The sequence below is a fragment of the Amphibalanus amphitrite genome, unplaced genomic scaffold, assembly GCF_019059575.1.
Source record: "Amphibalanus amphitrite isolate SeventyFive unplaced genomic scaffold, NRLGWU_Aamphi_draft 000903F_arrow, whole genome shotgun sequence".
NCBI classification, from domain to species: domain Eukaryota; kingdom Metazoa; phylum Arthropoda; class Thecostraca; order Balanomorpha; family Balanidae; genus Amphibalanus; species Amphibalanus amphitrite.
This window is the reverse complement of record NW_024882397.1, coordinates 59,201-84,820: the sequence shown is the minus strand read 5'-3', so window position 1 is coordinate 84,820 and position 25,620 is coordinate 59,201. Positions and strand designations below refer to the sequence as shown.

Here is a 25,620-nt window from a genome sequence, read left to right as displayed (position 1 = left end):
ACCAGCAGCACACACATGACGTCACTCGGGGCATTGACTCAAATCACTGAACCTACACCAGGGTTACGGAGTCAGAGTCGGAGTCCGTTGGAGTCGACAGTTCTGGCCGTAGTCGGAGTCGGTTGGAAACGACAGTTCTGGCCGTAGTCGGAGTCGGAGTCAATATTGGAAGCCGAAGCTGGATTCGGAGTCTGATTCACCGAAAATCTCTTGATTCTGCAGTGTTGGTTCCTACCACCAGTGACGTCAAAACAACTTCTGTAATAATGTAGTGTTTTTTGATAATATCATGTGGAGTTTTTGAACCCTATGGGCAGGGCTGCGGAGTCGGAGTCGGAGTCGGTCGGAGTCGACAGTTGTGACCGGAGTCGGAGTCGGAGTCGGAGTCGATTTTAGAAACCCGAGCCGGAGTCGGAGTCGGAGTCACCGAAAATCTGTCGACTCCGCAGCCCTGCTAGGTCTGCGGAGTCGGAGTCGGGAGTTGGAGTCGGTCGGAGTCGACAATTCTGCTCGGAGTCGGAGTCGGAGTCGGAGCTGGTTTTTGAAAGCCAAAGTCGGAGTCGGAGTCGGAGTCGCCGAAAATCCATCGACTCCGCAGCCCTGCCTATGGGTGTCATTTCACTCAGTTGAGCGTTTTCGTAGTCCGTGACTCGCTTATTAGGTGTAATTTGACCCTCAGTGGTGCCATAATATTCCGGTGTCATTTGAACCCAATGGGGCTCAAATGACACCGGAATATTATGACACTACCGAGGGTCAAATTACACTCAATAAGTCATTTGAACGGAATATTATGACACCACTGAGGATCAAATTACACCTAATAAGGGAGTCACGGATTGCGAAAACGCTCAGCTGTGTGAAATGACACCTATAGGATATAAAAAACTCCTCATGATAGCGTCAAAAACGCTTAGCTGTGTCATTTTACACTGACACCGTGCAGGATCTTTTGACACGACACCTAAAATGGGAGTCAAAATTTTGGGAGTCAAATGACCCTTGGGTATGTGATTCTGACCGAGATCAATTTACACTAAAAAACGGTGTATGGACACTGTTTTTCAGAATCGGATTACACCATGGGTGTCAGTTGATTCCCAAATAGGGGATCGTGATTCCCGGGGGGAGTAATTATTTTTCTCCGTGTAGGAGACCAATAGTACCGGTAATATTGATATTAGCTGATGTATGACGCTAACAGGAACAGGCTCTGAACCGGTATAGAAAAAACATCCCAAGAGTCATTTGACACCGTTGAGGTGACATCTACGAGGGGTGTTTTTTGAAGCGTACCAAAAACGCGCAGTTTCCAGGAGTCCGATTACACCCGGAATCAGACACCCCCCGAGGTAATCTGACTCTGGTTGGGAGTGTATTTTATACCTGCATGTCGTCAAATGATTCCCGGAATCATACACCGTGTGGGATCAAAATACACCCTCAAAATCCGATTACTCCCTGAAGTGACACCTAAAAGGGTGTTTTTTGAAGCGTACCAAAAACGCGCAGTTTCCAGGAGTCAGATTACACCCGGAATCAGACACTTCCTAGAGTATTATGACTCTGATTTGGGGTGTATTTTTATTCCATAAGGCGTATGATTCCGGGAATCATTTGACGCCGTACGGTATAAAAATACACCCTCAACCAGTGTCATAATACCCTAGAAAGTGTCTGATTCCGGGTGTAATCGGACTCCAGAAAACTGCGCGTTTTTGGTACGCTTCAAAAACACCCCTTTTAGGTGTCATTATTTTTTTCAGTGTACCCATGTGCTTTATGTACGGTAAGTTTCCATTAGACTTCGCCATATAATGCATATTTTTGTACTTTATTGTTACATACAAAACTACAAATGTCATGCATGTAGGCTATTTATGCAATGTCATGCATGTAGGCCTATGCTAGATATCTGCGTCACGTAGTTGCAACTGCAATTATGATTGGTTGATAGTGTAATTTAATCTCATAAGGTGTATGATTCCGGGAATCATTTGACAACATCTGGAATAAAATGCACTTCCCACCAGAGTCATTATACCACGGCGGGTATCTCATTCCGGGAGTAATCGGATTCCTGGAAACTGCGCGTTTTTTGGTACGTTTCAAAAAACACCCCTCGTAGGTGTCGCCCCACCGGTGCTAAATGACCCTGGAGATGGTTTTTCTACACCGGTTGAGAATCTGTTGCTGTTAGCGTCACCCCCCCCTCACACACACACACACACACATGCCAACATGTGTGTAAGCAGTCTCTGGGCATTTTGTGATACTTTTTTGCACTTATTCTGGTTTTAGTGAATGATGGGCCTTAACCCACGCATGACTGGAGGGTGGGGCTCCACAGAGCCCCTGTTCCATTTTCTACAATATAACCTGCACCCGGCTGGGGGTCATGGATTTCCACGCCCTGCTGGGGGGGGGGGGTGTTTGATCACCCCCTTCTAACTCGGCTCCTGGGCCACGTAGCGATACGTGGAAGGCGGCGTTCGAAAGAGCGTCAAAAATAATGACGAAATCACTCCGGTCAATTTTTTGGTCATGTCAAAGGTCAGGTCACCAGAGGTCATGGAAGGCAAAATTTCGCCGATTTCCAGGTCGAATGTCGACAATTTCTAAGAACCCAACGCATAACTCGGGAACCAAAAGAGCTACAGCGCAAAAGCGCATTCGATAGCCCTATGAACGCCCTTTCTGAGTAACTCACTCAGATTTGACCTAACGTCAACGGCTTTGCCTGCAGGGGGCTAAAACTGCAAAAATAGCCGATTTTTTCGGAAACAGTTTTTCTGCAATAAGTTTTGACCAAAGTCTTGTACGAGCTTACTTTTACCGGCATCGTATTCCTCTCGTCAAGACGCATCGAATGAACTATAACTTGACCTTGAAAGGTCAACTTGAAAATTTGACCTCAGGTAAAGGTCATGACCTGACCGGAAAGGGTCATGTTGCATATCCGTCGATCCGTATCGTCGAGCTGAACACATCTAAGGCGTTTTGATCGCTCTAGCATGCCTCTATCAAAAGTTATTTGCGAAAAACTGTTAGATACCAATCGTGACCTAAGATGACCTCAGGGCACAGACAGGGGTCACGGACACCATTTTCATGTTCAGTGTGTCTAAACCACTTGTAATTCAGTGTTTGGGAGTGTTTATAATGTCTTTCGTCCGAAAGAGGCGCATTTCATTTTTCTCCCATTGACTTATAATGGGAAGGTCGCAAAATTGACCTGACCTTAGGTCATCGATATCAAAATTATGAGATATAAATTTTGTACATGCAATTGCTCTTAGCAATCGCTGAAAGTTTCAAAGCGATCGGTCACTCAGTGTAGCTATGACAGACATTGAAAAAAAAAACGAGGTGAGGTCACTTCAACACTGTAAAAACCCATGTCAAAAACCAGCACCCTGTACCTGCTTATTTTAAGCAGGCTAACTGGGTGCTAAATTTTAGCACCCTTTTCGAAAAATAGCTCCCTGTGCCGGCTTATTTTAAGCACCCTAAATGGTTGCAGCCATTTAGGGTGCTTAAAATAAGCCGGCACAGGGAGCTATTTTTCGAAAAGGGTGCTAAAATTTAGTACCCATTTAGCCTGCTTAAAATAAGCAGGTATAGGGTGCTGGTTTTTGACATGGGTGCTAAACTTTTTTTTGCAGTGAAGTGACCTGGTGAACTGACCTTGAATGACCTTGGTCTGAAATTTTCACAACATGTGTAGAATTGCTGTATGATAAGGTGTACCAAAAACGGCGGCGCTCGGCGCCGCCGTTTTTTAATATTCGCGAAAAACCACAAGGGGGGTGTTCAAACACCCCCCAGCAGGGCGCGGGATAATATTTACAAATAGGTAAGCGCTGCAAAATCTAACCACCGCTCATACTCAGAAATTGCCGTTATTCTACGTTAGACTCCGCTCCCTTCGCTCGCTACATAACCAATAGGTCCGGCGAGGGTTATTGAGATTTGGATGAATTTGTGAAGAAAAAATCGTCGAAATTTCAATTCAAAGTTCAGCTAACTACCTCAGGAAACGTCAACACCGATGGTAATGAATTATGACATTGAAACAATCCTCATTTTTTTTGCGATATTTCCGATGTCGATGATTTTTGGAATCATTCCATCTAACGTAGTTGATAAAATAGTCAGGCGGGGCCTAATATGTAAGCCCACATTGGAGCACTGCCGCTTCAACCCTGTTGGCCGTAGTGTCTAACGGTGGCGGCCATATTGCGCAGACCAGGAACCGGCCGCCGCCTGTTAAGGAATAGGGAATTAGGGACCTTGATTTACGTTTGCGGCCGCTGTATCCGTTATGTTCAAGTTACGTATATACGGAACCCGGCATCTTACGCGGAATGGAGTGGGGAACACGATCGAATCTTCAGAATTCCTCAAATTCACTTTCCGGACCATCGTCTTTCTACATTTGCCCCGGCCGAGAGGGTTAATTGAAGCCACCTCGCTAATGCGCCGCTAATTCAACTAGAATTTAGCGGTAAAGTGGTCGTATGCGGCAGAATACAGTGCAGAGTGACTGGTAGGAATCCACCTTAAAGGTGTCAGGTCAACCGGTGACCTCTGAGGTCAGGTCAAGTGACCTATGGCACGGGCTCAGTTTTTGGTAAATAACTTTTTTATTTAGTCGGACCTCTCTCCAACGGGCTCTTGTCCCAATTATAGGAGAGAGCACCTGCTTCTCCCGCCGTCCTAATCCCCACCCCCCAGGCTACGGCTGAAGTGGGAGCCTACCCCACACCTGGTGACGCAGCCGGGGACGACGCCCGCGGAACGGGCGGAACCGGGAATCGAACCTGAAACCCGGCACCGCCCGCACCGCGGGCCGACGCCTTAACCGACTGCGCCACCAGGGCCGCAAAAGTGGCAACTTCGCCAAAAATGGCTGTAGAGCCGCGATTTTGGCATCATCGTGTTCACCTACCTCAGGCGTATCATTAGAAAGCTGATAACTCATTCCCGTACGTCGTAACTCTATAATGACCTTTGCTTATTGTCACATGTGCGCCGCATTCGCGATTGTTGCCGACGCCTGTTTGCAGGTCAGCCCACTACAGCTGTTATACATATCGAAAAACCGATAAACTTTTAGGCAAAAAAAGGGACTATTCCAGGCCCATTTTTGATTTTTTTGCGATATTAGGTAAAAACAGAAGCTTCTTATCCTAGGAAAAATAAAATGGGAAATCATTGGAAGGTGGCACACTACCTTTAAGACGCATCGAATGAAGTATAATTTGACCTTGAAAGGTCAGCTTGAAAATTTGACCTCAGGTCAAGGTCATGACCTGACCGGAAAGGGTCATGTTGCATATCAGTCGATCCGTATCGTCGAGCTGAACACATCTAAGGCGTTTTCATCGCTCTAGCATGCCTCTATCAAAAGTTATTTGCGAAAAACTGTGAGATACCATTCGTGACCTAAGATGACCTCAGGCGCTTAAACAGGGGTCACGGACGTCATTTTCATGTTCAGTGTGTCTAAAACACTTGTAATTCAGTGTTTGGGAGTGTTTATAATGTCTTTCGTCCAAAAGAGGCGCATTTCAATTTTTCTCCATTGACTTATAATGGGGAGGTTACAAAATTGACATGACCTTAGGTCATCGATATCAACATTCTGAGATATAAATTTTGTACATGCTATTGCTCTTAGCAATCGCTGAAAGTTTCAAAGCGATCGGTCATTCGGTGTATCCATGGCAGACATTGTAACTTTTTATGGGGTGAGGTCACTTCAAGTGACCTGGTGACCTGACCTTGAATGATCTTGGTCTGAAATTTTAACAACATGCGTAGAATTGATGGATGATAAGGTGTACCAAAAACGGCGGCAGGGTCAGACAGGGGGACGAAAAACGCCCCTCCCGGGCTGCGGTGGTTGGGATTACCCCCCCCCCCCTCCCCCCGGGCCCGGTCGGGTTAACGTATTGACCTCGTGACAAGGTCAAGTCAGAGCTCTCAGGTCACGAAGCTGGTCGAGTAATGTCATGTTGCACATCATTCGATTCGGCGGGTCTTTCTGAGTCCATTTGTGGCTTTCCCGATTCGCTAGCTTAATTTGATCGGGAGTTATTGAAGAAAAGTTTATGGCCTTTGTGACGTCACAAATGACGTCATGCAAGGACAACAAAGCAAATATGAAGCATCAGACCTTGCAAGGAGTGCATGATATCACAATTCTATATGCTTGAGATAGTTTCAGATCATTCCCGGTGCCAAAATAGCAATTTCCATATTTCCCCTTTGACCTATAAGGGTTTAACGTATAAGTTCCCTGTATCTGAGCTTTTTTTTTTAAGATTTCATCTTGTTCTCCACTCAATTCTGTGTAAGATGCCGGGTACTGTGTCTACATAGCTTGAACGTAACGGATGCAGCGGCCGCAAACGTTAACCCTATTCCTGGCGGGCTCCGCCGGGACAAGAAACTGGCGGGGGGGGGGGGCCGATTCGGCCCCCCCTTCAGATCTCAAAAACTACACATCGCAGCGACAAACGGTAAACGGCATCGGATACGCACGGTCAAGATCTACAATTTTTACAAAGGTCATTTTCAGGTCAGGTCAAAGATGACGTCACAGGGGTCGAAAAAGTCAAAATGGCGGCGCTAGATATGGAGAGAGTTTTTCTCGAATAACTTTCGAATTAGTCAAGATAGGAACAAACTAAGGGCATCATCGTGATCCTCTCGTCAATCCGCATCGAATGACATATAAGTTAACCTCGAAAGGTCAAGGTCAAAGGTTGACCTCAGGTCACGTGACCTCGAGGTCATCATGTATATCATTTGATGCGTCTTGACGAGCTGAACACAATGAGACCATCCACGCGTCTGTATCTTGTTCCTGTACGGAGTTATTGGCCAAAAGCCTTTGGTGACCTTTGATGACGTCACATGACCTCACAGCTGCCCAACAGCAAAACAGACCTCAAGGTAGTGAAGGTTGATCGTATATGAAGTCATGTATGGTATATGGGGCCATTCCGACTCGTTTTAGTGGTAAAAACAGGGAGTTGATTTTTCCCCCATTGACTTATAATGGGGAGGTCGCGAAACTGACCTGACCTTAGGTCACCGATATCAAAATTCCGAGATATACAAATTGCACATACTGGTACCCTAACTAAAGCCTGAAGAGAAGAAATTGATCGGTCAAAAACTCTAGCTCTGGCGTGATTGCAAACTTTTCTGAGGTAGGGTCACCAAACCGCCTCTGGTGACCTGACCTGAGGTCAGATCAACTCAAAATTTTCAGACATGTTGCGTAGAAGCCTTTTAGGAAAAGTCAGAAAATTTGAGCTTCCTAGCTCAACGCGTTTGGGAGAAATAACCAAAAAACCTCAGGGGGGGGCTCCTGAGGCCCCCCGCCAGGAATAGGGTTAATCGAGGTCCCGAATTCCCTATTCCCCAACACAGGCGGCGGCCGCTTCCTGGTCTGCGCAACATGGCGGCACCGTTGGACACCATCTGGCGGCCGATGCGCCCTCCACATTATAGAGTTCAGTGTGTAAGCCTCTCCCAATTAGATCGATGCAGACGGCATGCCAACCCGGCACTACTGCTGAATAATATATTCTACCCTGCACACATTTCTCCTCAACGTTTGAAATCTAAGAGCCTGTTGCATTGGGTTTTTAATTTGTATATTTCACATTCAACATAGTATGGGTAGTCCCAACAAAAATAATGATCTCATGATGATTTATGCACAATTCTTCAAACAATGATCGATGTATTCATCGATGAAAGGTTCGGGTTAGCGTCCGAACTGATTGCTGGTGGCCCGGTTGTTGGCGAACTGGCGGTTTCCGAACAGACCGATGCTCTGTCCGACGTTGCTGCCAGCGCTGTTCAAAGAAGCGCCGCGTCCAAAAGCAGAACCCTGGAAAAACGGAATGGCTTGTCAAGATTCGGAGGTCGTTTCTTTTTGATAATAAATCGTTTAGCGGACTGACTCTGGGTGTAAAGAAGCTATTTTTCCCTGTACTTCTACCTTTATTGACAGGTCTTCAAAGGGGCAATGCGGTTAAAAAAAAAACAAACAAACAATAATCATGCTATACTGCCATCCACGAAATTCTCAAAATGATCGATGCTAAAACACATGACACAACTTACAGACAGTTCGTACTCCAGAAGTCTACTTTTTCAAAACACTATCCCATATAGGGCTAAGCGAGAACTTTCCGACACCCTGATTCAGTGGTGGGTTGCATAATCGAATCTCGATGGCCTCCCTTACGACACGGCGGGACCATGTTGGCTCGACCGCCAGCGTGCTAGCCTGACCTGGGTCAAATGGTTGGCGACACTGGAGCCAGTGTTCAGCTAAAGGGGATGTGTCTGACCTCCCATGCTTTATGGCTGCTACGTGTTCTTTAAGTCGCATGCTTTTAGGACGCCCGGTCTCGCCAACATACGTGGCACCACAATCACAAGTAGTCTTGTAAATGACACCTTTTTGCAAATCCTTTGGTGGTACGTCCATGGTGGTACGTCCTTTGCAAATCCTACCAAAGGATTTGCAAAAAGGTGTCATTTACAAGACTACTTGTGATTGTGGTACCACGTATGTTGGCGAGACCGGGCGTCCTAAAAGCATGCGACTTAAAGAACACGTAGCAGCCATAAAGCATGGGAGGTAAGACACATCCCCTTTAGCTGAACACTGGCTCCAGTGTCGCCAACCATTTGACCCAGGTCAGGCTAGCACGCTGGCGGTCGAGCCAACATGGTCCCGCCGTGTCGTAAGGGAGGCCATCGAGATTCGATTATGCAACCCATCACTGAATCAGGGTGTCGGAAAGTTCTCGCTTAGCCCTATGGGATAGTGTTTTGAAAAAGTAGACCTACTGGAGTACGAACTGTCTGTAAGTTGTGTCACGTGTTTTAGCATCGATCATTTTGAGAATTTCGTGGATGGCAGTATAGCCGGCCCCCGGTCAACAGACATGGTAGCCCAAATCTAGTCGGATATGAAAATTCTTCTAAATCCATAGACTTTAATGCTAAATTGACTATATTTGAGAGGGTTTTATGACGATACATGACCAGATACAGAAAAAGCGAGATGCTATCTTGTAGATTAAATCGTCTACTATCTGCGACTTTTGAAGTGTTTTTCAATCTGAGGTACGGAAATCGTGTTCCCAAGAGACTGAAAGTATCCATGCTTTACATTAGACCCAATGGCAAAAATTCGGAATCTGACGAAATTAGCCATTTTTACGTCGGATTTATGAAAATTCTAGACAGGATATATAAAAACCCGAGATGCTATCAGGTGGGAAATTTCATTGTCTATTACCGCTTTTTGAAGTGTTTTTCTATCTGAGACCGGCAAATCGTGTTCCCAAGAGACTGAAAGTAACCCTGTTCTACAGCAAGACAATGGCAGAATTCTAATATTTGATGGAAGATATCTTCGGTGATAATAACCTTACTACTAATTGCAATGCTTCATTGGAAAGCTCAACACTGGCACTATCATCGGTCTCTGCATTTCTATTTCACAGAACAACAAGAAATAACGTTTTGAAGCCTTTGAATATTGACTTACTTTTCATCGACGGGCTCGATCCTCAACACCACCGATAATTTTCGGGGAAGTCAGGATTTTGCAGATATTTAAGCAGAATTGCAGAGCTGTATTAATACTACGGCACTTAAATACACATTTTAAGAAAACTGCTTTTTTTCTTAGCATGAGTTAGGTCTCAGAAACAGCAACATGTCGATATAATGAGGAAAAATAAGTGCAAATGATCGCGCAAGAGAGTATCCTTAGCTACCTAGCAACCACCTAGCAACGTAAGGCAAAATAGTTAACAACTCCTGTTGATATCAGGTACTCAGCCTTGGAAGCACACTAGACGGTCACCATACTGGGCTTCATTTATTTATTTATTTATTTATTTATTCATATCGCCGACGGGAGGACCCATTAAAAGACGAAGTCTCACTTTTAAAACGAATAAGTTACATGCATAGGTACAAAGACGACACACTCGGGTAGGTATACATATAATAAAAGACCAATAAATATACGGCCGGTAAAAAAAATAAAAAAATAGATATAAAAGATAGAAGGTATAAATAAAAAAAGGAATAAGAATACTCAATAGAGTGCGATAAATGACAACAAGGATGACGACAAGATGCCAGTAAAATGCTAGTAAATGAAATGAATGAACCTGCCAGGCAGGCACATCGAATACAGCGAGGCATTTTCATTAGCGTCACATTTCTGCCACAAAATGTCTGACGCTGCTACGGAATGTGAAAATACCGTCGCAGAACACGTCCACCGCGGGAAGTCTCTCTACAAGCCGGTTGAGCTGCCTCGGCAGCCTTGTAAATAAACCGTTTTTCATTGCGTTCACCCTTGCAAATGGCACATGCAGCAGCGCACTCGCCTGTTGCCTAGTTGCGCGGATAGGCACACTAAGCGAGAACGCCTGCAGCAAGAGTGCGGACTTAATTCTGCCTCTAAGCACGTTGCGAACAAACATGATATCGTGCTGCACCAGCCTGGCAGATACGGAAGTGAGGTTAAAATGTTTCAACAAATCGGCATATGAGATGGAAGTTGAGCGATGATGACAGTTGGCGTTCAGCCACATTAAAAACTTGTGTTCGATCCGGCCAATCCTGTCGAGATGCACTGCGGCGGCTCCACTCCAAATTACACTGCAGTATTCCATGTTGGAACGAACATAGGCGAAGTATGATACCATGACAGATGATACATTGAGATTGGGATGTCCTCCCGGGGTAGCCCTTTGATACGATCTGATTAGGACACCCAAAGCACGATTTGTTTTTGATACCATCTGATGAACGTGGGGTCCGAATGTAAGTTTTGTGTCCAAAATAACGCCCAAATCTCGAATTTCATTCACATGTTCCAAAACCGTGCCTCCGATTGAATATGCCGTGACCAGTGGTTTTGTTTTTAGAGTCATTCTGAACGTTTTGCATTTTGATGGGTTTAGCCTGAGATGCCAAGTTTTCGACCACTGGTGCAGACGTTCAAGATCTCCTTGTAAGCTTGTTGCATCTTTTGGACAGGCTATTTTGCGATAAATTTTGGCGTCGTCAGCAAAAAGAAGTACCCGGGAGGACATCCCAACAGACAGGTCGTTGATGAAGAGCGCGAAACACAGAGCAGAAATTACGCCGCCTTCCGGGGTGCCGGATGTGACACAGCACCAATCCGAACACTTCCCGTTCACCACAACGCGCTGCTGCCTATTGTTGAGGTATGACGTCAGCCAGCTCAGTGCCGAACCTGATATGTGATATGACGTTTTAAGTTTGTGAATTAAAAGACGATGATTGACACTCTGAAAGGCGGCTGAGAAGTCCGTATACACACAGTCGGTTTGGCACTGTTCGTCAATCGAGTTGTATGCGGCGCTGAGCAGTGTGGCCAGGTTCGTTGCACACGACCTGCCTGGGACAAAGCCGTGCTGCTCGGGCGATATAGCGGGGGTCACATGTCGAAGCAAGCTGAGGTAAACAACTTTCTCAAGGACTTTACCGAAGAGTGGTATGAGTGACACGGAGCGATAGTTGGCAGGGTCCTTGACACTACCTTTTTTGAACAGTGGTACGACATTGGCTTTCTTCCAGTACGTCGGAAAAACACCTTGGCTCAGAGAGAGCTTGCAGATCTTAGTAATTGGAACTGACAGCGCGCCGCTGCACTCCCGTATGATACGGGCGCTTATGCCATCAGGGCCACAGGCCTTATTTACGGGTATGTTTTCCATGATATTTTTTACCAGATCTGCATTGCATTCGAAATGGGTCAAAGGTGACAAGTTGTAAGACGGACACTGGGGTAGTACGGTCACAGGAGAATCGGTAAATTTGGCCGCGAACGCCCTGTTCAGTGCATTCGCTTTGTCTGTGTCGTCCGTGACCTCTACACCGTCTACTTTGAGAGCTGATAGACATTTAGTTCCGCTTTTGGTACACTTTAAGAAAGACCAGAACCGTTTTGGATTTGTTTTGAATTCGACTGTGAGTCCCACTAAATAGTCGCTGTATTTTTTGTTTGCTAAGTTCCTAAATTCTCGTCGCTTGTTTCGAAATATCTGTTCGGTCTCCTCGCACCGATTACGTTTCAGTCTGCGAAAGGCAGTCTCTTTCTCTCGCAGCAGATCACGCAAGCCACGGTCGAACCAAGGTGGGTAGTTCCTCTTTATATCAACGACAGGTATGCAGTCGCTGATGACTGCATTCAAGAGGTCGTAGAATGCGTCTACTGCTGCGTCCACATGCATACTGTCCAACACGGTCCATGACAATAATTGTAACGACACACGCATTCTATCGAAGTCAGCTTGTTTGTAGTTGAAAGCTGAACGCCTGGTAGTAAGAGGTGCGGCAGTAGTGACGTTGCGCACAGTAAATTCGACTTGTTTATGGTCGGAATCGAAAATACCGTCGTGTACATTCACGACGAATTACTACTGAATTTTGCATACCAGAATGGATGTTTCCAACTAAAATTAATTTTTCGCGAAATTTATCTTTGTTGCCCTACTATTTTTCGTAAAACCGAGATATACAAACTTCATGATATCAAAAATAATATTGTGAAAATGAAAACCGCCATATAAAACAAAATAATTGCTGATATCATGCCTACTAAACTTGGTCCTACCCCCTAATTCAATATACCCTGAGTATAGCATGATTATTGTTTGTTTTTTTAACCGCATTGCCCCTTTGAAGACCTGTCAATAAAGGTCGAAGTACAGGGAAAAATAGCTTCTTTACACCCAGAGTCAGTCCGCTAAACGATTTATTATCATTAATATACCTGGGTTTAAATATGACTTTACAGTCTCATATATCGTTTCTTTTTCTTACCGCATGGTCCTGGAAACACCTTAGCTGCGGCAATGATATTTAACTAGGATGTACATAATGGTACCTTGGATAATGCATCGAGCTTATTGACCTGCACTCACAAACATATTTTGCATAATGATTTTTGAAGGATAGAACAAGATCCGAATGAAGCTCACCTGTGCGTTAGCGAAGCTGTTCTGAATCTGACTGTTTCCGAAGAGACCACTGGACTGTCCCTGAGTGGATCCAGAGTTGGCGCTTCCCCTGGCACCACCAAATCCACCGAAACTTCCGAATCTGCCGAACTGGGGCTTGGCAGCGACAGCCACCAGCAGGCAGGCGAGAACGACGGCGACCTTCATGACGGAGTCTGAAACTAGGGAGGAGCAACGTTAGAAATTCAGTTACAGGAATGATTGATGAGTCAAGGGAGCTCGAAAAAAGAAACCGTTTCTAGATACCTATTATGTGACACTTAAATCGTCTCCAATTTAGCTACCAAAATCCCCCGAACCCGATTACGATACGCTAACGACGTTTTGTAATACAATTAATTCGAAAGCTACGAGCCGACCGATTTCTTGTGGAGATAAGTCATCATTAGCTTATTATCATGGGACGCCCTGAGTATATTTTATTGATGATATGATGTCGGATATGCTGCTTACCTTTAGTTGCGGACGGTGCAATACTAGCTCAGGTCTCGACTGAATGACCACTCTGGTGCCAGCCGCGGTTATATAGTCGTCATGCTGCAGGGTTTCCCGCGCCACAACCAGTCAAACTTGTTATGACAACGTGGGCTGGTTTCTACTACGATAACTCCTACGCAGAATACATACGTAGTTTAGAGAACAATGTTGATTTGTCAGCTGTGACGGAGGATTAACGGGATATGTTTGACAAATTCTATGTAGCGGGTAAACCCTGGCCACCACTGCCCTCAAACGCTGTCGATGTAATTAATCTCTGTGATTAACTGTAGAAACCCATGCAGTTAACCCGTCTGGTCTGCGGATGAACCTAGACCCAGCCAGCCAGCAGACGAGGTTTTCGTGCGATTGGATATTTTTTTTTCGGAACATAAGAGTCGGCTAAGCCGTATTCACGACATAGTTTCTAGAGGATGTACCTAATTTGACCAAATCTGCAGCAAATCTCTTTTACAACAAATATATTCATATCATGAAATTAAATTTCAGCGTTTTAATCGAAAGCAATGTCTAAAAATTTGAAAAATGAGGTGTACAAGCATCTGTGCGACCAAGACTGACTACTTTTAAGAAACGGAATGAGCCTATTGTGATTAAATCTGCACCAAATCTGCACTTAATCTGCACCAGCTGTGTACCAGATGGCCGTCGTGAAAACGGCTCATGTATTGCCCATTGTACACCAACAAATATCTTGCTAACAGCACACGGATAAATCAGGCTTAGATGTTGGTCCAACTTAAGTAAAATGGCAACATCGTCAGGCTTTTGATCAGCATGAGTTGATCGAGAGGAAAACATTTAAAAAGAAACTTCTAAATTCAGTGGATTCGTCGTCCAAGACATGCACTGGGTGAAGCATCTCGCAATTTCCCACGACATTGGTGGGAAGGTTAGGTCCCTCAAGACATCACTTCATTTATGCGAGAGTGCAGCCCGAGTGAAAGAACCAGTAAAACGCCTTTTGGGCGAAGAACGAGCGAGCGAGATAGTGAGCCCTGCACGTGCGCAAGGGCGAGAGGGTACTTCCAACGGGCTTGAGGGTACTTCCAAGAGGGTACTTCCAACGGCACCCTTCAAACCGGTCGCTAACGGTGTGCCAAATTTGAACGCAATCGGCCCAGCCGTTCCTGAGATCTGGAAGCGACATTCTGCACGTGCGCACGTGCAAACGGGGTCCCAACTGACTTGTTCACGGCACCCTGCTAACTGGTCCCCAAACGTGTACCAAATTTGAGCGCAATCGGCCCAGCCGTTCTCGAGATCTGGGAGCGCCCGCTGCACGTGCGCACGTGCAGTAGCACCCTAACCTTAACACATGCAGATGAATTATCTGATGGAGACCTAACTGTGTACCGAGTTTCAATTCAATCGGCCCAACCGTTGTGCCGCAATTGAGGTTGCAATTTTGGGGGTTCTTAAAAAAATGTCCAACTTTACCACGCGCCACGTGCGGTGGTTGGCAAGAACGCATGGCGGCCATCACACCACATAACTTTTACGTCCAAGTGACATTCAGTAAAGAAGACCGCTTGTCAATCGGATGTCCCGTTCCGTCCCCACGGCCGGCCGGCCGCTCATACTCAGGATTTTCCCTTAACCCGCGCCCCGTAGGGCTACCGGCGGACCCTACCACCCGTAGGGGGGGGGGGGCGTTACGGCCCCCCTAAGATCTCGGAAAGTTACCGGCCGATTTTCAAAATTCAAACGGCGTTCGATAACCCCACCCGGGAACTACCTTGTGACCAAATTTCATTGAACTAGGCCAAACCGATGACGTCACAGGTCAGGTCAAAGGTCAGACTTTCACCGTTCACAGGCATTTCAAGAAATGTGTTGTGAAATCGAGTAAATTGGTAATTTATTGAAAACCATCGATGGTACATTGTTCGTCAAACACATACTTTGCTATCTGAGGTCACTGATACCAGGTCAGGTCACAGCGAGGTCAGGTCACCGGGGGTCACATTATGAAAGTGTCGTGTGATACATGTTTTATGGTCCATTTTACATGGCAAATGCGATTATGTGGGTTAGGTAGCCTTTGGGGCCAGCCTAGGTCACGTTTTGGTGAAGGTCAGGTCAAGGTCAGGTCAAATTAGGTCAAATTTCAAAGTTGATATTTTTGCATAAAATGGGTATCGATTCGATGCAGCTCGTCACGGGGAGTCCAATGGTCGTCTTTGTTTTGCTCTATGAGGTCTAGAATCGCCAAAAATTGAGTTTGAAAATTTGACGTCATCATTTTTGAACAGTTTTTTTCGCTATAACTTGGCCAAAAAACGAGGTATCGATCTGAAATTTGGCATGTAGATAGAAGACGGTAGGTACTATCACATTTATTCCGTTTTTTTCGAAAATCAAAAAACTTTTTTTGATTTTTTGGCTTATATATAAAAAAATGCATTTTTGATTTTTGGGGGTCAAAACTCATAAATTTCAAAAATCTGAGATAGCAATTTTGTAGCCCTGTCAATTCTACACCTTTTGTGTCTTGATCATTTTTCTGTATCTTCAAAGCTGTAGGCCTGACAGGTCTTCTCGCGAAGGTCTTTTTTCGGTCGAAAATGACAGAACATGACGTCATTCTGACGTCATTTGTGGCCAACCTATCATAGCCTCTGGAAAAATGTTTAGTCACAATGTGTAAAATCGATGCCCGGAGGGGTCCTGAAAGTTTGGTGGCGATATCTCCAGCCGTTTAGGAGATATCGACCGAAAAGGACAGGGGGGGCCGTTTCGGCCCCCCCCCCCCTACGGGGCGCGGGTTAAATCCTGAGTATCCCGAAATTTGGGTCATTGGCCTAATGGTTCTGTTTTCTTCATGAACAACCATACTTAAATGTTTTGTTTATCCTCCAAAATACTCTTCGGGAACTGTTTGAAGCTTGCGATTCGACGCTTGGTAGGTTCAATTGAAAGTGAATTCAGGAAAGGTTCCCGATGGTTTTGACTCTAATTCTGTAGAACCTCTAGCATTAGGGAGAAATAAAAAATAATCATCAGGTGACTGACAAAACGCCGAAGGAGGTACGTAAGCCTCGCTGTTTATTACCTATATCCCCACTCGGGCACTGCTGAAATCGTTAGGTATTTATTCGTATACACTATCCACTATGCTATACATCTATTGATCCACTTCTGTTCATTTCCCACGTGTGTAGCATGACTTCAATAATTTTACTGGATTTTCCAGGATTACTGAGAACTATGAAAACAATTCCTTCTGCTTCAATCTGACTAATTTCAACACAATAATCGCATAACTCAAATGCCGCGTAATATTTCTCGCGGAGGCCGCTACTACACGATTCTGGGAGACGGCAGACAGGTTCCGAACACAAGGACTTTCCGCCACGGCTTACCGGCTGGATATAAAAACAACCCCGAGCGGCGACTGTCATCACTCAGTGAAAGATCAAACCAGTGTCTAGACGCTCCCAGCGTAACGGTGAGTACAGGTGGCCAAGTATAAATTATTTCATAGCGTCAAAGTGCTTATCTATACAGTACTGGCCAGTGGCCATGCCGCTAGCCGACATCGGGCTATGGACTTACGAATATTTTTTTATTACGGATGCCGGTATCGGCTGCATTGCAGCTACCTTCGCAAATAGTAATGGCATGCCTTTTCGCCTTGTCATGTTGTCTTCAGCAATGTGTCCAATGTCCATCCGGTTATTGGCTAATATCATTTCTGCACACTTATTTAAACGTTTACACCATCTTTCGTTTCCAGACTTCCATCATGAAGACCGCCGTCGTTCTCGCCTGTCTGCTGGTGGCCGTCGCTGCCAAGCCCCAATTTGGATTCCCATTTGGCAGCGCCACTGGAGGAGCCAACTCTGGTTCTTTCCAGGGACAGTCCAGTGGCCTCTTCGGTAACAGTCAGGTTCAGAACAGCTTTGCCAGTGCCGGGGTAAGTTGTTTTTGCTTTAAACCTAAAATCTAAGATAATATGATGCAGCAATGTCTTTTCTACTCTTATTTGATAATTGTCTAATTCTGTCATTGGTATTTTTACCAAATACGGTCAAGATATGCATTTCATATTCAACATTCTGGTAAGTTCACCAATTATTTGCATGGAAACAATTTAAAGGTAACAAATATATCAGTGTATTTTGAAACGTTTTGAGTTTTTCTAAAGCCTCGTGTTTCTTTTTTTAATGAATTACACAGCAACAACGTACAACGTTCGAAAGTTCAAGTCATTAACGTGCAATGCGCCTTTTTCCAGGGTTCTGCTTTCGGTGGCGGTGCCTCGCTGAACAGCGCCGGTAGCACCGCCGGACAGAGCATCGGACTGTTCGGAAATCAGCAGTTCGCCAACAACCAGGCCACCAGCAACCAGTTCGGACGTTGATTTGTGATGTCTAAACTGAGCTGTACCTTTGTGATAATGTTATGGTTGTGTAACTGTGCGATGTTTTGTTTCGACGTGTAATAATGAACCGATAAACGAAAAATAAACAAAAGATAAAGACCAGTAAAACGCCTTTTGGGGCGACCAACGGAGCGAGTGAAAGGGCGGGCCTTGCACGTGCGAAATTGCGAGGGGTACCTCCAACTAACTTGTGCACTGCACCCTACTAACCGGTCCCTAGCGATGTGCCAAATTTGAGCGCAATCGGCCTATAAGCCGTTCTCGAGATCTGAAAGCGGCACCCTGCACGTGCGCACGTGCCAACTGGGTCCCAACTGACTTTTGCACGGGACCCTACTAATCGGTCCTTAACCCGCGCCCGGCTGGGGGTTCTGAATTTCCACGTTCTGCTGGGGTGGGGGGGGGGGTGTCTGAACACCCCCCCCCCTTCTAACTCGGCTCCTGGGCCACCACACTGGTCGAAAACGCCCTTACGAGAGGCCACGGGCGATTCCGGAGTTTCGGATTATTTTTCATATAGATCGATTTGAAATTGATCAAATTATTATACTTAGGCCAAAAAAACTAATTCGGGTGACCAAAAATAGCTGTAATCAGCCCCCAAAGATGGGGTATCCCAGAACTCGGAAACTGACGCGGAGCAAGAGGTTTCTTGAGCCGGATATTCAGAGTCCTATTGCCAGGGCTGCGGAGTCGGAGTCGGAGTCGGAGTCGGAGTCGGTGGGAGTCGACAGTTGTGACCGGAGTCGGAGTCGGAGTCGGAGTCGATTTTAGAAACCCGAGCCGGAGTCGGAGTCGGAGTCACCGAAAATCTGTCGACTCCGCGGCCCTGCTAGGTCTGCGGAGTCGGAGTCGGGAGTTGGAGTCGGTCGGAGTCGACAATTCTGCCCGGAGTCGGAGTCGGAGTCGGAGCTGGTTTTTGAAAGCCGGAGTCGGAGTCGGAGTCGGAGTCGCCGAAAATCCATCGACTCCGCAGCCCTGCCTATTGCTGATAGACACCAAATTGAAATCCCACATATTATGCATCAAAATGTTCGTTATGAAGTTGCCGACTGGTCAGTGCAAAATTTTTGGTATACTTTTTCCCTTACTAAGATTTACTGTAGCTTTTTTATGAAAGCTCTCCTACAGTGATTCTGGAATATAACTGCAAAGTTTAGGTAAGGAAACAACAGGTAGTCCCATCTAGTTCCACTCTGATGTTTTGTGAGATGAAACAGGATTCAAATTTACATCAGGGCAACATAAAAGCTAACTGTGCATATCTGCGCAAAATTTGCAGGAGCCGCTCTTCCTACCCAACTACCGCCCGCCCCGCCCCAGTTTCGGCTCGGCCGCCGCGCCCGGCTTACGCTGACCTGTGTGGCCTGCACGCATCCATGCGTAGCTGACTGGTCATTAAAAACAGATGCGATTGAGTTTATGAATTTTGTGAAAAGCGCGTTTTATGTATGCATTTATGTATGCATTGACATCAAAAGCCTTCCTCATATTGCGTGGCGATTACGGCTTGCATTTAGAGAGCCTTGCTATTGATAACCATCACTCGGCTGAAGGAAGTGGAAATTGAAACCTTCGTGAATATAATACGCTGCAAATATAGGACACCTGTCACTGACGTCGGGTTACCTTGGGCCGTCTTTTTACATTAGATCACAATTCCGGTAGGTATTTAACCCTGGCCGGACCGATTGGTTTTCTATATTGACCGGGGAGGGTTGGTACAACTCCCTCGCCGTTTCGCCTCTAATTGAGCTAGAGCCTCGCGGAAAAAACGAGCTTGTGTGTCGTTATAAGACGCAACAATTAGGTACTACCCGATTTTAAGGTCTTAGGTCAGCCAGTGGCCTCTTAGATCAGGTAAGTGCCACAAGGCACGGGCTCGGTTTTAGGTTAATTATTACTTTGCCAAAAATGGTCGCACTGCCGCGATTTTGGCATCATCGTGTTTGTCTAGCTCAGGCGCGTTGAATGCTATACTTGGTGTTCGGGTGAAGTCAACTTAAGGTGTTAACCTCGGGTCAAGGTCAGGTCGGAGCCCCTCAGGTCACGAAAATGGTTGAAGGAGGTCATATCGCATATCATTCGATTCGGCAGGTCTTCCTGAGTCCAATGGTGGCTTTCCCGACTCTCTAGCTCCATCTGATCAGGAGTTATTGACGAAAAACTTATATGGCCTTAGTGACGTCATACATGACGTCACGCAAAGTCAACAATGCTAAAGTGAAGCACTGGACCTTCTAAGGAGTGCATGAAACCATTCCCGGTGCCCGAATAGCAGCTCCCAATTTCCCTTGTTGACTTAAAGTGGTGCTAGATCCTGTATTATACTCAATTATGACGTCATAACTTAACAGATTCACGTCATATATTTAGTGCTTGACATCCAAATGATAGTTTACATATGACAGAGAAGGTATGCAAAGTTTTATGAAGTTTGCTTCACTAGTTGTGGAATAACAAGCAAAAAACTTTTGCGGAAAGGCCGCTGGCCTCTCGCTGGAGCTTGAAACTTGAAAACTTGAAACTTATTTATTCACAACGAGTCCACTGCAATCAGTGGCTTTTCGTCATTGCACGTCACAGAAGTAAACAAACATCGTTGATGGGGGGCACTCGTTCACAGTCTCACAGCTCACTGCAAATCAGACACGACACACCACTCATGCCCGAATAACGTCTGCGAACGATACGAGTACATAGGCGTCAATCGCGGCGGCTAAACAGATGCCGCTTGGTAGCGGTTTTAAAAGACATTCCGGGTGGTCTCGGTACGTCGTTGTACGCCTTCACAGCACTGTAGCACAAACGACTGCGCCCTGACTCGGTGCGGATGCGCGGCACAGAGAGGAGACCCGCAGTCCGTGTATTGTGATCGTGCCGATGGTGAGCGGGAGGGCAGATAGTCTGAGCTATGGGTGACGGCACATGGTAGTCTAACAGTCGGTGAATGACTAGAACTCGGTGGTAAGTTATGAGCTCTTCAGCAGTAAACCAGCCCAGCGCTCGTACTGCATCTGAAATGTGATCAGTTTTCCGGCGTCCGGTCACAACACGTGCGGCAAAGTTGACTAATTTTTGGATACGACGCACCTGGGTTTTGTTGCAAATTCCATAGATAGACATGCAGTACCGCATTGTGGGAAAGACTAGAGCTTGCACAAGGTACTTCACAGTCGCGATGGGAATAACATGTTTGGCATGGTTCAGCGCGAGCAGCATTGCAGTACATTTTGGAATCAAGTGATCGACATGTGGCTGAAAATCTAAATTGCGGTCGAAAATCACACCAAGATTGCGAACCTGGCTTGTGGATCTGATCGTTGCATGGTTAAATTTAACACTTACATTGCCAACATTCCTAAGCATTTGTTTCGTGCCCATCACCAAGAACTCTGTTTTTGCCTCATTTACTCTCATACCATGATCGCAAAACCAATCAAACATGCATTGTAAAGCAGTTTCAATTCGGTTCACAAGCTCCGGTAAATCCTGCTTTGCACCGGTAGTCCAGATTTGGGTGTCATCGGCGAATTGAACCACTTTTACGAATTCTGGCACGTGAAGACATAGGTCGTTAGCAAAAATGCACCATAATATACAGTTCAGAGATCCCCCCTGGTAGACGCCTATAGAGTTCCGTCTCGAAGACGATCGCATCGAACATCCACTATGGTTGTTAATCTGCACCTGTTGCGTGTGACCTTGTAAATAATCCTCTATCCAAAAAGGATCAATACCATACAAACACAATTTTTCGATCAGTCTGTCGTGCGGCACCATATCAAAACATTTCGAAAGGTCAACCATTGCCCAGAGGGTAATTTCGCCACAGTCCATTGCTCGCAGTACATCATCAGTAACAACATGAAGGGCAGTCTCGCACGAGTGTTTTCGCCGGTATCCGTGCTGTGACTCACTCAGCAGGTGGTGGGTCTCCATGTACTCCGTGAGCTGGAGTTGCACGGCCCTCGCGGTGATTTTGGTGATTGCCGGCAGCATTGAGATAGGCCGCGTACTGGACGGGTCTGACGTGACGCGCTTTCCCTTGGGAATCGGGGTTATGATGGCGTGTTTCCACGATGCCGGGACTCTACCGGTCTCCAGACTGGCATTCACCACGTCCAGCACGATGTGTCCGAGTCCTGGGAAGAAATCTTGAATGACTTTGACACTTAGTCCATCACTGCTTTCAAAACTGGACGGTTTCATTCCCTGAACTATGGCCCAAAGTGTTTCCATGCTTATTGGTTGGACCTTCAGCCCACCGGAACAAACTCTCGGTAGCCTTACGTGGACTGCTCGGGACGGCGCTGGTACAGTGGCAGCCAGCTCAGCGGCTACCGAGACGTAGAAGTCGTTCAGCGCGTCCGCGGTGATGCCGCTGATCGGAGAGGAGTTCTTTTTGGAGCCGATAATTGGTTTGAGTATGCGTCACATGCTTCCAGGTCTACCCCTAGCCAGTTGCTCCTGAAGATGGCGGCGGCAGTCGGCACGAATGGCGGCGCGAGATAATCGATTTATCTCTTTATACTCCTGGCTGCGGCCGGCCTGCAGAGCAGTTCGTCGGAGCGCCAGTAGATGACGGGTGTTCTCGGATGCAGGTGGCGCTGTAGTCGATCGCTGCAGGATATGTCGTATCGGTGCAACAGAGTCCAAAAGCGGCGAGAAGATGCGTACAAATGCTGTCCACTTCGAGACCGGTTGTGTCCAGGTACACTGTCGTCCAGTCAGCGTTAAGAAGCTGATGATTGAAGTCACCCCTGTCGACACGCGCTAGCAGCCGACGCTGAGTCACTGGGCCGGCTTGTCGTTTGATCCCGGTGAGCCGGAGCGCCAGTCGGGTGGTGTCGTGGGGGGTGCCGTAGTGGCACCTCGTCACACCAGCTCGAGTGACGAGTTCACTCCGGTTAGTGGCCAAGATGTCCAGGAGACTGTTGGCTGGTCGGTAGGTGGGCCGATGAGTGTTGCAGCTGTGCAGGCCATGCTGGGCGAGGAGGGCACTGAGCCGCTTACCAGGGGTATTGGCGCCGGGTTTGAGGAGGCAGCAGTTCATGTCACCTCCGATGACTATCGTTAGACCCGGGTAGGCAGCAAGCATATGCTGTATTTGGGACTCAAAATCATCCAGGTCTGCGGTGACCTGCTGGACCGAGTTCTTCGGTACTCTATAGGCGGCACCGATTAAGAGGCGGCGATTTTTGTTAACTCGAATCGTTGCCCACAACATTTCAAGGTTGGAGTTTGGCACAGCAGAGTCCGGCGTCGGCAAGAGTTCTGTCTCAAACGACTCTCGGACACATATTGCAACACCTCAGTGGCCACTGGGGAGCCTTCCGCGACGGGGTCGGTCGTTGCGTAGGATCTTGTAGCCACTGATGTTTACGAGTCGATCGGGGATAGTGGCAGACAGCCATGTCTCACTTAAAATGAAAATATCGAATTGGAACCGATCATCGAGGTCAAAACGTATGTCTGGCAGCTTTGGCAGCAAGCTCTGAACGTTTAATTGTCCAATTAGGAGGTGTACGCTGCCGATATCACCGTGCCTGCGCCACTGCACACCTCCCCTTCTGCCCCGGCGCCTGGGTGCGCCCGTGCGCCGGCTCGGCGGCGGACCGCGGACCAGGCCGGTCACGTGGGACCCGCCTGTCAACGCACCGGGCGGGGCAGAGGGCTCAGGCGTGGGAGAGAGCAGAGGCGACTGGTGTCCAGGTGCGTTGCTCCCGCTTCTCCAGGGATCAGGAGCCGGCATAGCGGCTCTCAGTAGCTGGAACGTGTTCACGAGCAGGAGGACGAAGAGAAGTAAGTCGTGCATGGTGTTCACTCGGTTCGTGTCACTGTTAGATGTAAACGCCGCATGGTTTGGTCTTGGCGGCATCACTGACTCAGAGTAGGTACGATTGCGCAATTCAAACTCAACTGGTTCGCAACACTAGTCACATGCTTTGCATTCGCTCAATCGATCACTCACTGATTGCGGTACTCGGCACTCGCTGATTCACTCGCACAATCCACACTCCTATCACACAAGGTTTGATGGGCTGTGGGAGGAGGAGAGACGCCGCGCTGCGCACCGTGGCGCTGCGCTGACACGACTGGCATCGTGTTCCTCTGGTGAGCGTTTCCGACCAGTGTGCCACGTAGCGATACGCGGAAGGCGGCGTTCGAAAGAGCGACAAAAATAATGACGAAATCACTTTGGTCAATTTTTTGGTCAGGTCAAAGGTCAGGTCACCAGAGGTCATTAAAGGCAAAATTTTGCCGATTTCCAGGTCGAATGTCGACAATTTCCAAGAAGCCAACGCATAACTCGGAAACCAATAGAGCTACAGCGCCGCAGAAAAGCGCATTCGATAGCCCTATTGACGCCCTTTCTGAGTAATTCTCTCAGAATTGACCTAACGTCAACGGTTTTGCCTACAGGGGGCAAAAACTGCAAAAATAACCTATTTTTGGAAACAGTTTTTCTGCAATAACTTTTGACCCAAGCCTTGTACGAACTTACTTTTACCGGCATCGTGTTCCTCTGGTTAAGACGCATCGAATGGACTATAATTTGACTTTGAAAGGTCAACTTGAACATTTGACCTCAGGTCAAGGTCATGACCTGACCGGAAAGGGCCATGTTGCATATCAGTCGATCCGTATCGTCGAGCTGAACACATCTAAGGCGTTTTCATCGCTCTAACATGCCTCTATCAAAAGTTATTTGCGAAAAACTGTTAGATACAATTCGTGACCTAAGATGACCTCAGGGGCATAAACAGGGGTCACAGACACCATTTTCATGTTCAGTCTGTCTAAAGCACTTGTAATTCAGTGTTTGGGAGTGTTTATAATGTCATTTGTCCAAAAGAGGCGCATTTCAATTTTCTCTCATTGACTTATAATGGGGAGGTCGCAAAATTGACCTGACCTTAGGTCATCGATATCAAAATTCTGAGATATACATTTTGTACATGCTATTGCTCTTAGTAATCGCTAAAAGTTTCAAAGCGATCGGTCACTCGGTGTAGCTATGGCAGACATTGAAACTTTTTATGAGGTGAGGTCACTTCAAGTGACCTGGTGACCTGACCTTGAATGACCTTGGTCTGAAATTTTCACAACCGCTGTTTTTGAGATATTCGCGAAAAACCACAAGGGGGTGTTCAAACACTCCCCCCCCCAGCAGGGCGCGGGTTAACCATGTACCAAATTTCAGCGCAATCGGTTCAGCCGTTCTCGAGATCTGGAATCGAGCCCTGCACGTGCGCACGTGCAGCAGCACCCCAACTCTGGCACATGGATATGCAGTGCCTAGTGGGTGCCTACCCACATGCCAACTTTCAGCGAAATCGGCCAAGTAGTTACCGAGATATTGCAACAATTACAAAACTGACACCTCTTCGTTTTGCACGTGGAACGTGCATAAGGGGTCACCCACATGCATCGGGAACAGTCCAATACTTGGTAGAAGGAATGAAGCTACCCTACAAAAATTACCGCTTGTAAATCGGTCAAGTGGTTGCTGAGATATAAGTCAGGGTTGTATACCAATCAAGTCGATTGAATTGATTGATTTGATTCAACGCGTATTTTGAGTTGATTGGATTGGGTCGATTGACTTTTCGAGATGACTGG

The 25,620-nt window shown here is 46.7% G+C and overlaps 2 protein-coding genes across 2 annotated transcripts; one reads left to right on the top strand and one right to left on the bottom strand.

Moving 5' to 3' along the window:
- Positions 1-7,656: 7,656 nt before the first annotated feature.
- LOC122367889 (ATP-dependent RNA helicase DED1-like) lies at positions 7,657-13,624 on the bottom strand. The gene is made up of 3 exons (XM_043341416.1): positions 13,563-13,624; positions 13,071-13,270; positions 7,657-7,912 (listed from the first exon to the last, which is right to left on the bottom strand). Exons 2-3 carry the CDS (start codon positions 13,254-13,256, stop codon positions 7,787-7,789), a joined length of 312 nt encoding a protein of 103 aa, XP_043197351.1. The 5' UTR covers positions 13,257-13,270; positions 13,563-13,624; the 3' UTR covers positions 7,657-7,786.
- A 3,254-nt stretch (positions 13,625-16,878) lies between these two features.
- On the top strand, positions 16,879-18,102 carry LOC122367886. Its single transcript, XM_043341413.1, has 3 exons — positions 16,879-17,058; positions 17,347-17,526; positions 17,848-18,102. The coding sequence occupies exons 1-3, from the start codon at positions 16,879-16,881 to the stop codon at positions 17,971-17,973; spliced, it is 486 nt and encodes a 161-aa protein (XP_043197348.1). The 3' UTR covers positions 17,974-18,102.
- Positions 18,103-25,620: the final 7,518 nt, after the last annotated feature.

Coding starts and splice junctions, on each gene's coding strand:
- LOC122367886 (XM_043341413.1), top strand. CDS start 16,879: ATGCCGCGTAATATTTCTCGCGGAGGCCGCTACTACACGATTCTGGGA. Junction 17,059..17,346: donor TAGACGCTCCCAGCGTAACG/GTGAGTACAGGT, acceptor TTTCGTTTCCAG/ACTTCCATCATGAAGACCGC. Junction 17,527..17,847: donor ACAGCTTTGCCAGTGCCGGG/GTAAGTTGTTTT, acceptor GCCTTTTTCCAG/GGTTCTGCTTTCGGTGGCGG.
- LOC122367889 (XM_043341416.1), bottom strand. CDS start 13,256: ATGAAGGTCGCCGTCGTTCTCGCCTGCCTGCTGGTGGCTGTCGCTGCC. Junction 7,913..13,070: donor ACAGCTTCGCTAACGCACAG/GTGAGCTTCATT, acceptor CCGTTTTTCCAG/GGTTCTGCTTTTGGACGCGG.